The 12305-nt window shown below is 48.6% G+C and overlaps 2 protein-coding genes across 8 annotated transcripts in view; one reads left to right on the top strand and one right to left on the bottom strand.

The window, feature by feature from the left end:
• The window catches only part of TP53I11 (tumor protein p53 inducible protein 11), a 24714-nt gene extending 16002 nt beyond the window's left edge, over positions 1 to 8712 (top strand). For both annotated transcript variants that reach the window (XM_058829717.1, XM_058829709.1), the window contains 6 exons: positions 1252 to 1608; positions 2159 to 2217; positions 2794 to 2842; positions 3283 to 3379; positions 3917 to 4018; positions 4950 to 8712. In XM_058829717.1, the coding sequence (XP_058685700.1) occupies positions 1480 to 1608; positions 2159 to 2217; positions 2794 to 2842; positions 3283 to 3379; positions 3917 to 4018; positions 4950 to 5083 (570 nt within the window). In that variant the 5' untranslated portion in view covers positions 1252 to 1479 and the 3' untranslated portion in view covers positions 5084 to 8712. The remainder of the gene's footprint in view (positions 1 to 1251; positions 1609 to 2158; positions 2218 to 2793; positions 2843 to 3282; positions 3380 to 3916; positions 4019 to 4949) is intronic.
• Positions 8703 to 12305, bottom strand: part of TSPAN18 (tetraspanin 18) — a 127856-nt gene continuing 124253 nt past the window's right edge. For all 6 annotated transcript variants that reach the window (XM_058829670.1, XM_058829688.1, XM_058829654.1 and 3 more), the window contains one exon: positions 8703 to 12305. In XM_058829670.1, coding sequence (XP_058685653.1) covers positions 12258 to 12305 — 48 coding nt within the window. In that variant the 3' untranslated portion in view covers positions 8703 to 12257.

Raw genomic sequence — 12305 nt, 5'->3', positions numbered from 1 at the left:
CAATTCTGAAATATTTTAGACCCTGACTGCTGCATCTGGCTTCTTGCCGCCTTTCCAGGAATCTGGGCTTAGTTATTCAGTGGAATAAGAGCAAAAAGCCCATGACCAAAGAAGCCCTGCTACAATCCAGAAGAAGTACCTCCAGAGTACTGAGTAGCTCAACTGGCTCAATGAAAAGCATTTTGCCTGGTCTGCTGAAAGGATCTTATTAAACCCTTGATGATGGGGTTCACCTTTTGCACCATCCCAGCAAGATCTCTTAACTTTGCCTTAAAGAGTTATGTAGGGCGTTTGCAGACAGGACTGATTGTTCTTGTCTGAACCACCACAGGGAAGGGTTTTCCTTTGGGAGGGAAATCCCTCACAAAGCTCTGGGACAACATTTGCATGCACAATGCCAAAATAATTGTGCTTCATTTTACTACTCTCCAAAGACTTGTGGAATATTTAGGCATCAGCATATATTCTCCTGGGGCAGCTCTGGGAAGGCTCGACTGGGGCATGGGGCTGCTGGTGCTTGAGCCTCACACTGCTTGGGCTGGATTAGCTATGCTTGGTGCCTGTGGGGAATTTCTGTGGGTCTCTGGAAGACTGAAATGGCAAATGGAAAAAAGTGTTCGTGTTCAGCTGAGCCAAGAGGAAATGAAGACAAATTGGAAGAAAAGGCTTTCCGAACTGAGGGTTTCCAGGGTTTTATGATAGTGGGATGAGACAGAGTGAATTAATGGGACTCAATACCTGTACCTTTAGATGCATGCCAGGGCAGAAGTTATCTTTTTCAATTCTCGTTGCCTGTATTTACTTATCACAGATAGTATTTGTAGTTTCTAATTGCCATCATTTCCCAGAAAGCAAAGTGAATGCCTTCAGGGAAAATCATACCTCTGACTTGTTTTTCAGGGGCTGATATGTTCTGGCACAGCCTGGGGGACTGCAGCATCTCTGGGGAGGGGACACACAAATAAATAATTGACACTTGTTTGGGGTTTGATCTGAAATGGCAGCTGAAGAATGTGATGTATTGCATGGGGAAAAGAAAAAAGGCCAAGGATTAGTTAATGATTTTAATTCCCCAGTCTGAGATGCACTTAATTCCCCTAATCTGACAAACAGCAAAGAGGTGCTATTGGGCATTGCCTCATGCTGGGATAGACAAGATTATGGTTTGTAGGTCAAAAGCATTTATAACTAAATGTCCATGCTAAAGCTTCTCTGCTCTGAGTTTTTTTTTTTTCCCCCCCTCCATGGCAGATCCTGGAGACGGCAGGATCATTCTGAGATGAGCCACCTGTAACTGGGGCCAGGGCTCCCTGCCCCACGAGGATGAGGAGCCGTCTGCTGGCCTAACAGAAAGATTTTGTGGTGGTGGTTGTTTTATTTTCCCAAACACCGTGAGATTTCATGTGACAGCGGAGCCGCTTCCAGCACCCTCCTTGTGCCACCTCGCAGCCAAGGGCTCGGTGGGGCAGGGCCACCACCATGGCGGCGAAGCAGCCCCCACCGCTGATGAAGAAGCACAGCCAGACCGACCTGGTGAGCAGGTTGAAGACACGCAAGATCCTGGGCGTCGGCGGGGAGGACGATGACGGCGAGGTCCATCGCTCAAAGGTGAGGGCAGCAGAGAGGGAATCCTGTGTGCAGTAATGACAAAAAAGGGATTTTCTGCTCAGCAAACCAGGGTTTGCCCATCCATGTGGTTTGGGGTAGTCACAGCCAGGCATTGTGAACATGAACAATTGTGAACATGAGCAGCTCTGGGCAGTGTGCGCATGGCAGCAAGACAGATACTGTGACAGTCTGAAGGTTCTGCAGGAGCCTGTGCTCCATCAGGATGTGACATGCAGGTGATGGGTGTGAGGAGTCAGTTCCCTTCTTCCATAGGTAAGAGGAAACGGGAGTTAGTGTGGACCCTTCCCCAGCCACATGCTGCAGGTGGCTGATCCCAGTCAGGGAGGAGTAGAGGCTGCAGCTCCTGATGGAAATCAAGGCAGGTGTTGGGACTGAAGAGTCACAGGTGAATCATTTGTCCTCCTCCTTCTTGCAGCCCTCTCAGAGATAAACTTCCACATTGGGTTAGAGATACGATTTTGGTCTGGTGAGTACTGCCTAAAGACTGGGGGACGATCTGCTTAGCTTGTGCCTTTTATTTGAATTTCAGATTAGCCAAGTACTGGGAAATGAAATCAAGTTTGCAGTCCGGGAACCACTGGGACTCAGGTAAGGTACTGGATCACCTTGGAACTAGGTCATCTGAGACCCTTTGGCCCCAGCATCCCTGCCAGTTCTGGTTTCTGACACCAACTCTGCTGCTGTGCCAGCATCACTGCTCCCGGCAGGGGCTTTTTTGCAGGCTGTGGAGCCAGACCAACTCTGCATTCTTCCCCCATAAATGAGCCTGAGGCGCTCAAGTTCTTGTCTCATTGCATGTGCAGAGAACTGCAAGGGCTACATGGGGCTGGAGGAGCTCCTGTTCTACTGTGTGACAGGGTGGTGTGTCCTGTGGGGACCCTGCTCTGCACCATCCTCTTGACAGGGTCACTTCCCTCCTTTGCTTGGGTAAGTGGGGAGTCTGGCTCTGTCTCATCAGCAAGGCCTGGTCTGTGTGTTGAGGCTGGAGCTAGCGGCATGTGGAAAGCAGAGTCCTTCCATAGGAAGTTTCTGGCTGTCTCGCTTCTGCATGGGGGAAGGCTGAAGGCTGATGAAGGAGCAGGCAGCCAGAAATGCTTTGTGAAGCATGAGTGATGGGGTCACCTCCAAGCTCATGCTGGGTCCTCTGTCTTTCCTCTCATGCAGGGTCTGGCAGCTGGTTTCCGCCATCATGTTTTCCGGGGTCGCCATCATGGTGAGTGAGGGATGTGGTCCTGGCAACAACCAGCTCCTGGACTGCCAAAGGGATGCCCCAGCATGGCCCTTCAGTCCCCGGCATTTGTCTTCCTCCCCTGCCTCCAGCAGCTCCTACTGCTTCCTCCTGCGAGGCCTTTGCCCTCCCTGTGTCTCAGTAATGGGCTTTGCCAACAGCGTCCTTGGCAGATTGTTCCCATCACCCCAGTCTGTTTTCATTAGCAGGGCCCATAAACCAAGGAATGGCAGCCTTGGCCACAGAAACCAGCCATGCAGCTGATAGCTGACATGGTGATATTTCTGTGCCTCCTTAATTTCCAGTTTCCTGGCCAGCAGCTCTGATCCCCCAAGGTGTGATGCTGGAGCGCTGGTGCCCAAGAGGACATGTTTTGGTGGCCCCAGCCAGTTCAGGTTGCTGAGTTTCTCTCTCGCCTCTGCCAGGCCCTCGCTTTCCCTGACCAGCTCTTTGATGCCATCTTTGAGGAGGAATCGGTGAGCAGCAAGACTCCCATCCGGCTCTATGGAGGAGCCCTCCTCAGTGAGTGCCGTACCGCTGCACCCGGGCCCACTGCTGCCCCACAGAGCAAGGGCACAGGCAGGCGGCCAAAATGGCAGCAGGGGACAAAGTCCAGGCCCAGCCGGACACCTGCAGCTGGAGAGCAGAACATCTGCTGTTAGCAAAGAAATGGCTGAGGGGTATTTTCAAAAGCGTGGCTACTGCTGCTCTTTTCTAGCAGGGACTCAGGCGTGCTGCAGTAGGGTAAGAAGGGCTGTGCGTGCTCTGACTCCCCGGGGGCTCACCCCAGCAAAGGGAGCCTGCAGGGCCGCCCGTGAGGGCCGCTAGGCCGCAGCTGGGGCTCCGTGGCAGCGGCAGGGGAGGTGGGGCAGGCGGCGGCATCCCGGAGGGGCCCAGGAGGAGGGGAAGAAGGACAAGGAGGTGCGGGGAGCTGGCAGCGATGGTGTGGGGAGGGAAAGGGCCCCGGCCCGCGTCCTGCAGCGGCACCGCGCGGGGCGGGAGGGAAGCGCGGCCCTGGCCGCTGTCCGGCCCTCGGGCAGCGCCCCGCTGTCCCCGCAGGCATCGCGCTCATCATGTGGAACGCCCTGTACACCGCCGAGAAGGCCATCATCCGCTGGAGCCTGCTGGCCGAGGCCTGCTACTTCGCCGTGCAGTTCCTGGGTGAGTGCCCGCGGGCCGGCCAGGACGAGGAAGAGGAGGAGGGTGCGAAGACTGTGCGTGGTGGGAAGCGGGGATCAGCGATGGGCAGGGCAGTAGTGGAGCATCTCCCCTGCCAGCTGCTTGCCTTTTTTCTCCCCCATGGAATAGCCTCTGCCCTGAACTGCTCCTTGGACATCGTCCTCTGACAATTCATTTTTTATTTTTTTTTCCCTGAAAATGTCCTGGGCTTTATAGGCAGCACAGGTCATTGCTGGAACAGGCTGCCTAGATGCAGGGTCTAACAAGAAAAGATTTTAGCAACGTACACTAAACAGGTGGATGCTCAGTGTTACCAAAACAGAGCATGACACTTTTGCTTGTTTCTAGGGAGCTTATCTATATTTAACAATGAAGGGATTTCTTTTATGTGTATCTTGGTAGCTCAGTGTGTAGCTGGTTTAGATATGAGTTAGATACGTGTTGGTGGCCAGAAAAGAGTGGTGTTCAATGGAGGTGATGTGTGTGGACCGTGCATATTTTGTAGATGCTCCTAAAGTTGAGAAATGTTTATTAGTACTGAAGTGTTCAAGCCACAAAGCAAACTCAGGAGGATGTGACTCCCAGATTAACACCTCAGCATAGTGGAAACTCACATCTGCTTGAGTGACTGTTTCAGGCAGCCTGAATGTGAGGCTGCCTTGAAAGCAGGGTTTCTGTAAGGGAGAGCTCTGGGGCCCATGGCAAGCTTCAAGGCTGTGAAAAGAGGCTCGTGAAGAGCCTCTGCCATGGGTTCACTGTGCGTGTGAACGAGCCTGTGCTGAAAGCTCTTGCACTCGCAAGGCTCAGCAGTTCCTGCTAAAGCTCTGCGTTAGAGGGCAGCAGAAAACAACTATTTGTCTCCTTTTGGTTTTGCATCACCAACCTCTGCCTTGTCTCCTTCCTTCTTCTCCAGTTACCACTGTCTCCCTGGTTGAGAGTAGCCGGATAGCCACAGGTGCTGTGCTCCTCCTGGTCAGCCGAGCCCTCTTCATCCTCGTCAGCATTTATTATTATTACCAAGTTGGACGTCGTCCCAAGAAAGTCTAATCCCTTGGCTTTTTGTTATGGGAAAGGTGGGAGGGGGGAGTTTGTGTCGGTAATTTTGCATTATAATTTTTTTGTTGTTTGGTTTTGGTTTTTTTTGTTTTGTTTTTTTTTTAGTCCCTTTTGGTTCTAAAGTAGTTTCCTTCTTTACCGGCATGAATCAGTGTGTAACCCAGTGCTGGTGGCATTGCCAGGTGAAATGGGGAGAGCAACATCAGCAGGACCCCCCAGCCCCTCTGCAGGAGGTGAGAAGCAGCAGGAGGAAGGCTCAGGGAAGTGTGTGGGCCTGGCAGGCTCAGGGAAAAAAGCCAGTTTTCTAGAGGGAACTGGCTGATGGGATCACAGGCTCTGAAACCACTGGAACAAAGCACAAAATAAGGCCAGCATATTGAAACCAAATCCCTGAGGAGACAGGACAGTAAGACAACCAACAAAGGACTCAGCTACTCTACTTGGTAAGCCTTGTACCTCCCCTGGTTTACAGCCCCTTCCCCTTTTAGCAAGTACTGACTGTCTAGGTAGCCAAGAGCTGAATTGGGTTAAATTCAGTGCTTGCAAACAGCTCTTCTTTCCTTGCTGCCAGAGTGCATTTTTGTGTAGTTCATAGTTTTGCACAGACGCTGCAGAACTTGGCAGGAGATTCAGCAAAAGAAGAGGGAGAACCATTGCTTGTTCCCTCTGTAGGGACAGCACTGGGAACAGTGGAACAACTTAAATTACAAAATATGAGAAGTGAAGGAAGCTATTGGAAATAGTCCATTGAGCTGTCAAAGACATCCCCTTGTTTGGGGTGTTTCACGAAGTTTCTAGGCTGGGGTCCTGTCCCCATCACCCCAGAGCACTTCCTACAGTTGAAGCTTTACTGATGGTAGTAGCAGTGGTGGGTGTGCAGTAGCTTTATCTGATGCTTTAGTTGAGCAGGGGCTGGAGTGCTGTTGCTGTTAGCACTGGTAAGAGCAGAGGACTGTAACAGTAAGAGCATCTGCACAGATGCTGAGGTCAGTGAGCAGCCTCTAGACACATGGGCTCTGGGAGATGGTGTTCCAACTCTGCTAATATCTGCATCACATCTCTTCTGACCTTGAGAAGAGAGGACCAAAGTTTGTAGCATTAAGATATTTAATATTTAACTGGGATGTAGAACAGCAAAGAGAGGAGTGTATGATGGCAAGGACAGACTAAATGTGTTTTAGTACTCACTAGCCAGTTTCTCCAACACCTCCTGGGCTTACAGCGTTGACTGCTCTGCTTCCTAGTGCTTTCCTTGTGGATTATCCCTGTCCACAGCTTGAGGCAGCATTTTTTATTCTCCATGGGACTAAAGCCAGAAGGTCTGTGTACAGGATATAGACTTGTTACTCATGCACTACTGTTGACTGGATCAAAGCATGCCCTGGAATATAGCTGACATTCCAAAATCCCAGTAGAAAGATTCCTACATAAACAGAGCTGCTTGTGTGAACAACAGTCTCAAGCCACTGGTAAGACTGGGATCTACAGCTATTGCTATTTAATATCTTAGTAGAGTTAGAAGAAGGTAGTGGGTAGTTATTGTATGTCGTGTTAGTGCTTTTGGCATTTAGAAGCAGCTGCATAAGTTTGGGACACTGTGTGCATTGTACTTACTGGCCATGCAAAATGTCTGTCATGTAAGAATATTGGAAATTGTTGAATCAGGAAACATCACAACTGTAACTTAGTTTTTTGCCTAATAAGTAAATCAAATGGAGAGGCAACATCCAACAGCAGGCTAAATTCTGGAGCCTCACAACAACACACGCTTGTCAAGCTGCTTTCAGCATGTCCAAAAATGATACTGAGCAACTAAAACTTTTAATTAAGAGGAGTGTTCCTGTTCAGATGGAAGAATTGGGTTCTAAGAGAGAAACCTTTTCTTGTGAGGCAAGTAATGATCAAATGCAGGCTGGAGAGGATCAGAAATTAGACCAAGTGCTGCAGCATGCAGGAGCTGGAGTGTGGCATGCTGTGGCTGTTGCTCTCCCCCTGTGCATCACCTGCATGGGCAGCTGCAATGGCCTCAGTGTGGCACTTTGGCTGTAGTTTTGGGTATAGGTACGTGAAACTTGATTCTTTGTGTTTTGGGGCATCACGTGAATGTATACACAGGTTGATGGTTGGTTTTTTTGGGGGGTAGGGGTGGGAAATTATGTTTCTAGGACAGACAAGTAAAACCTACCACAGCAAAAGCAATCTTACAGAAGAAGGAAACGGAGGGTCTTCTTCATGCTGCCTCCCATCTGTGTTGGCCACAGGTCCTATGAACTTAGTTATGGCTTGGGTCTGATTAGCATACCTTAAAATGTCGTCCGGTAGGTGAGAGACGTGTTACTGCTCTATGTGAGAGCAGTATCCAAAGACTTGTTGATGGTTAGATCAGGTGGGAGGGTGGGGGAAGCAGTTACAGCTCTCCAGGGTAGCTTCAAAGCTAAATAAGGTGAGATCAGATTTCTCTGGTCCCCTCCCTGACTAGCAGCTGCCTTGGCAAAACTTGAAACAGCCACTTCTAGGTTTGCCTGTCAATGGCTTTTTCTGCTCCAACAATAGAGCAAAGCCTGGGAGAATGGCCACTTAAAAGATTTCATGCTACTTGGTACCTAGTCCTGAAAGCAGAGAGATGAAGTTATTTTGATGCTTCTTGCTCCATCTTGTTATAAGTGGACCATGTAGAAAATGCAGAGCTCTACACCTCCTCTACAACTAAACTGTGGTTCCTGACATGTTCCTTCTCAGCAGCAGGGTGCTGGAAGAGATACATTGCCAGGCCCACTGGGGATGGTGAATGCGTAGCAGGTGAGACCTAGGAGGGAGTTTCTCAGGGTGGCTTGAGGATGGAGCTCAGGCGCAGCAGCTGCAGCACTGCCAGAAACCAACTGCACCTGGTTGTCTTCACTCTGTTGTCAATGGGGAGGAAGGGAGGAGGATGCCAAACCTTTGTACAGAACTGTGTCCCCAAGGATGGAAGTGCTGACATCACAGCTGCAGGTGGCAGTTGAGAACATAATTTGGGATTAAAAGCCTGAGGTGTCACTTCAGGCTTGGCTACTGATCTGCTGACATAAAACTCCATCTCCACAGGCCTCAGCTTATCTGTTACATTGTAAGAGAGGCCTCGGACCAATGTCATCTCCCAAGGGAGATTGCAGTGAACTTCCTGCATTTGTACAATGCTGTGCAGGACTGGGGTTCTGTTCCCCAGAGAATTGTGCTCCAAGCAGGCACAGGGCAGGACTTAAAGCTGACCCCCTTTCTCTGCCAGGGATGAACTCAAACCATTGAATTCATAGAGCCCTCACTTTGGAGGGTGAAGAAAACTCATCATTCACGTAAATCCCTACATCATCTTATTTGCATCTAACCAATATCTGGCAAACTGGAGCTGGTGATGCAGGAGAGGCTCTGTCTGTCCTAAGCTGGCCTCTTTTCTGGTCAAGGGTTTTTACTTGGGAGGGTGTGGGTGGCGGGTGGTGGTGCAGGGGAGAATGGGACACTTCAATTTATACCTCATTTTAGCTGCTGTACCTGAGTTTATTTCTCCTCTGGTAAGAAAGTGACTGTACTTAACACCAAGCAAATAGCGAAAATTAAAGCTGTTTCACTTCACTGTCACAATATCTTTCTTTTATTTTTGAGGTTTTTTTTAAGAAATGCACACAAAAACCGTGCAGAGAGTGCTTCAGGCTTGTGTTCTGGTTTATATTACCAAAAAAATTTCCTTTCATTATAAAAAAGCATTACATTAGGGAATACAGGATAAATTAGCTCCACTATCTAATAAAAAGAACATCTACATTTTTTTAAAATAGATTTCAAACATTATTTCACACGCAGCCCTTTTCCCAGGCATTTGTGACAGTCATTGGAGCATTAAATAGCAACCAGGAGGCAGGGATGCTGAGAGGGGCTGGGGCTTGCCCAGGCTTCTCTCCACTACTCCCTACAAGGTGCTTGGGCTGTGGTCACAGTGCTACAGCAAAGGAGACAGCAGCTCCTTCTGCTCTCCAGCCTGCCCAGAGTTCTCCAGCCAGCAGTGACTTCAGCTTGAGCCCCTGACCCCAAAATACTCACCAGATCTTTTAAAAACAAATACAAAAATACAATTGCTTCTCCTGCCTACAGTTCTGAAAACTACTGTACCACAGAGGGGGCAGCCACAAAACCAAGGGACAAAACCAACAAATTTACATGCTTTGCCATACAGTGGGAGTCTGCTTTCTGGGCTTGCTTGTTCATTAAATTTCCCCAAGAAAAATTCCTTCTGCATGTTACCAACTGCTACAGATCCTCTCAGACTTGCACATATCTTTACAGCTATCTCCAGCTCTTGTTTGGAATTGCTGCCTGGCCTTTTGAGCTGTGTTCCCAGTGGCATGTGAGCCAGCCTGCAGAGAGGATTTGAAATCTTCGCACAGGAAAGAGCAGTGGGGGATCAGAAAAGGTAGAAGAGGAGAAACAGCTGTGCACAGCCCAGAATAACAGATGAAGAAGAGATCCTTTTGAAGATACAGGGACTACCATTAGGGAGAGAAGGAAAGCAAAAAAGCTGAAAACAGACAAAGCAATGAGTACAGAATTAGGAAAGCCAAGGAGAAACAAGCCAGCAGAGATCATACTTCAGGCATGTATATTTAGTACTTTGTGCTCTGGCTGCTTTGGTTGAGTTCCCCCAGCTCTAACTGGGGTTAGGTTTTTTTAACTAGTTTTTTTCCCCCATGCCAGTAGTGTCAGACAAAGGTTTTAAGCCTTTTTTTCCCCTTCAGCCACCCACCATGCACAAATGAGGATATTTGCCAGCCAGGCTCTGACCTGAGAACTCTGCATAATAAACTGAGGGAAAAGGAAGAAACTGGAGACTGGGGGAGGCAGTTCTGCTTCTTTCGATCACCTCCAGCCAAATTACCAGCTCTGCTGACAGTTTTGTTCCTTCCCTGGGAATTGGTCTCCCAAAACAGTCACTGACACCAGCTCCTGAGGCAGAAGGAGAACAGATAAGCTCGCTTTCTGCTCAGCCCATTCCCTACAAGACTAGTAGATGGAACAGATTTTTCTTATCTTAAGTGCAGCACCTGCTGTCCAGTACAAATACTGCTGGGTTTTGGCTAACAAAACTGTCTTTATTAAACAACAGACCAGAGTTTAATGCTAAAATGCCTCATTACAAGGAGGTCTGGAGGGAAATAGTTCAGAACAGCCTCCCACAAGGTTTAATGCAACATCTGATGCTGCTCAGCAGCCCTGGCCACATATTTTGTTGCTGGAATATGCTGACTGCAGCATGGGGGGGCTGCAGCTCTACCTGCCCAGCCCTCTCCTTCCAATGAATAAAGTGTTCTTCTCAAATGAAGCTTGGAAAAGCTAATGCCTCCTTCCTGTTCCCTAGTATCCTGGTTCCCCAACCTAGATACTTAGCCATGATCTTTGTCTATTGTGGCCCAGGCCTTCTGCTGCTTCCCTTCCTTGCCTGTAGCCTGTGCAGTGCCACTGGGAGAACTCAAGGGAGGCAGCCCCAGGGGTCTAAGGGAACAGCCAGAGGATGAATGTGCTGCTGCTGCAAAACCTGGGCACAGTTTAATGCTCTGCTCGTTCCTTGCCAGAGATTACAGCTTTCAGAGGAGCTGTCTTGAGCCTATATAAAAGTGCTCCCATAATCTGAGCCTATAAAATCTGTAAAAATACCTAATCTAAACAAGAAACCACAGCCCCTTTTGTCATTCCTCAGGTAAAATAAGTTTGGAGTCAGGGAATAAATGACCGGATGAACAATTAAGGCAACAGGAATTGATGATTCCAGATGAGAGAAACCAGTCACCTGTCCAAGTCAACATCCATGACCATAGAAACAGCAGCTGGAGCAGTTTGGCTGCACACAGGGTGTTCTTGGATCCTGCCTGGGGTCTCAGTAGCTCCAGCTTAATCTCTGATCAAGGTCCAGTCCCAGGCATCTTTCTCAAGTTTACTTCCAAATGATTGAGCAGATGACATGTTAGTTAAATACCAAACTATCCCGAGGGAGGAAACACTATCAACTAAAACAATTCTGACTTGATTACTTTCATCATGAGGCCATGGGAGAATCTCAAGGGAAATTCTTTGACCAGAAATGATTCCACCAGACTGGTCCAGGAAAATAGCATGGGAGTGGTTGACAAACTTCAGCCTCTTCAATCCAGCACCATGGGTGGACCTCCCCTTAGGGCTGGAAAAGCATGCAGAAACCACTGCAAATATTTATGCTAACAGAGCACCACAAACCATTTTTTTGCAAGTATCAGAGGAAAGGCAAAGGCTGACAAGATTTAAATATTATATCCTCCCCTTCTCAGGAAGGCAGCAGTATCAATAATGCTTGATCAGAGCCATTATTTTTCCCAGGAGATGAGAACACAGCAGGGAACCATTTGGTCTCTTTCACAACAATGAACGATAAATTTTAGTAAAAACTGAAAGGTAGGCACCAAACTCTTGACCCTCAGCCAGCCTTAGCTGGGTCCCATTGCTAAGTTAGATCACACTGCCCCTGCTTGGAGTTCCAGAGAAAAGCCAGCCTCACTGAAGTGCTTGACATTTCTGACAAGTTTCACGTGACAGGGGCAAAGCTTCCACTGAAGAAGGAGTGTTTTCATCCTGTGGCTGGAAATGAAAGCCAGAATTGCGCAAACGTTGACTACACCTGCTTAGACAAGCCACCACTGCTTCTTTCAAACCCACCTGGACAGTGAAGGCCAACCTGTTGCTTTATGCAGCCCCTGCATGTCTGTTCTTGAGTCCTTTGTTGTCTAAAGCACGATGAAGTGGTGAATGGTAGGCTCAGCCTGGTGTGAGAGGCAGCTGTGCTCATCCTCCCGCACCCCCACCAGCTCCATCCATCTCTAGTGCAATGGGCTGTGCTGCGCTCCTGCTCCATGGTTGCTGCGGGTGGCTCTGGGCAAGGGTCCGGTGTACAGTGTAGTGCACATCACCTCAAAGTTCCAGCCCCTGAAGTACAATCCTTTTGGTCATTCATATATTACAACCCTCTTTTTTTTCTTTTTATTTTTTTCTCCCTGTCCCATTTTGTTAAAAAAAATAAAGTTTTTTGGGTGTTTTCAGGTTTTGTTTCTTCAGATTTTCCTTCTTTCTTCTGAGCACGTGGGGAACATGGTGGTTCGTGGGCCACTTCTTATTGGATCCCTCGAAAGAGACACATAGCAAAGATCATGGCAAACAG

Source organism: Poecile atricapillus, chromosome 1 (genome assembly GCF_030490865.1).
Source record: "Poecile atricapillus isolate bPoeAtr1 chromosome 1, bPoeAtr1.hap1, whole genome shotgun sequence".
NCBI classification, from domain to species: Eukaryota; Metazoa; Chordata; class Aves; order Passeriformes; family Paridae; genus Poecile; species Poecile atricapillus.
This window is presented reverse-complemented; position numbering and strand designations above follow the sequence as displayed.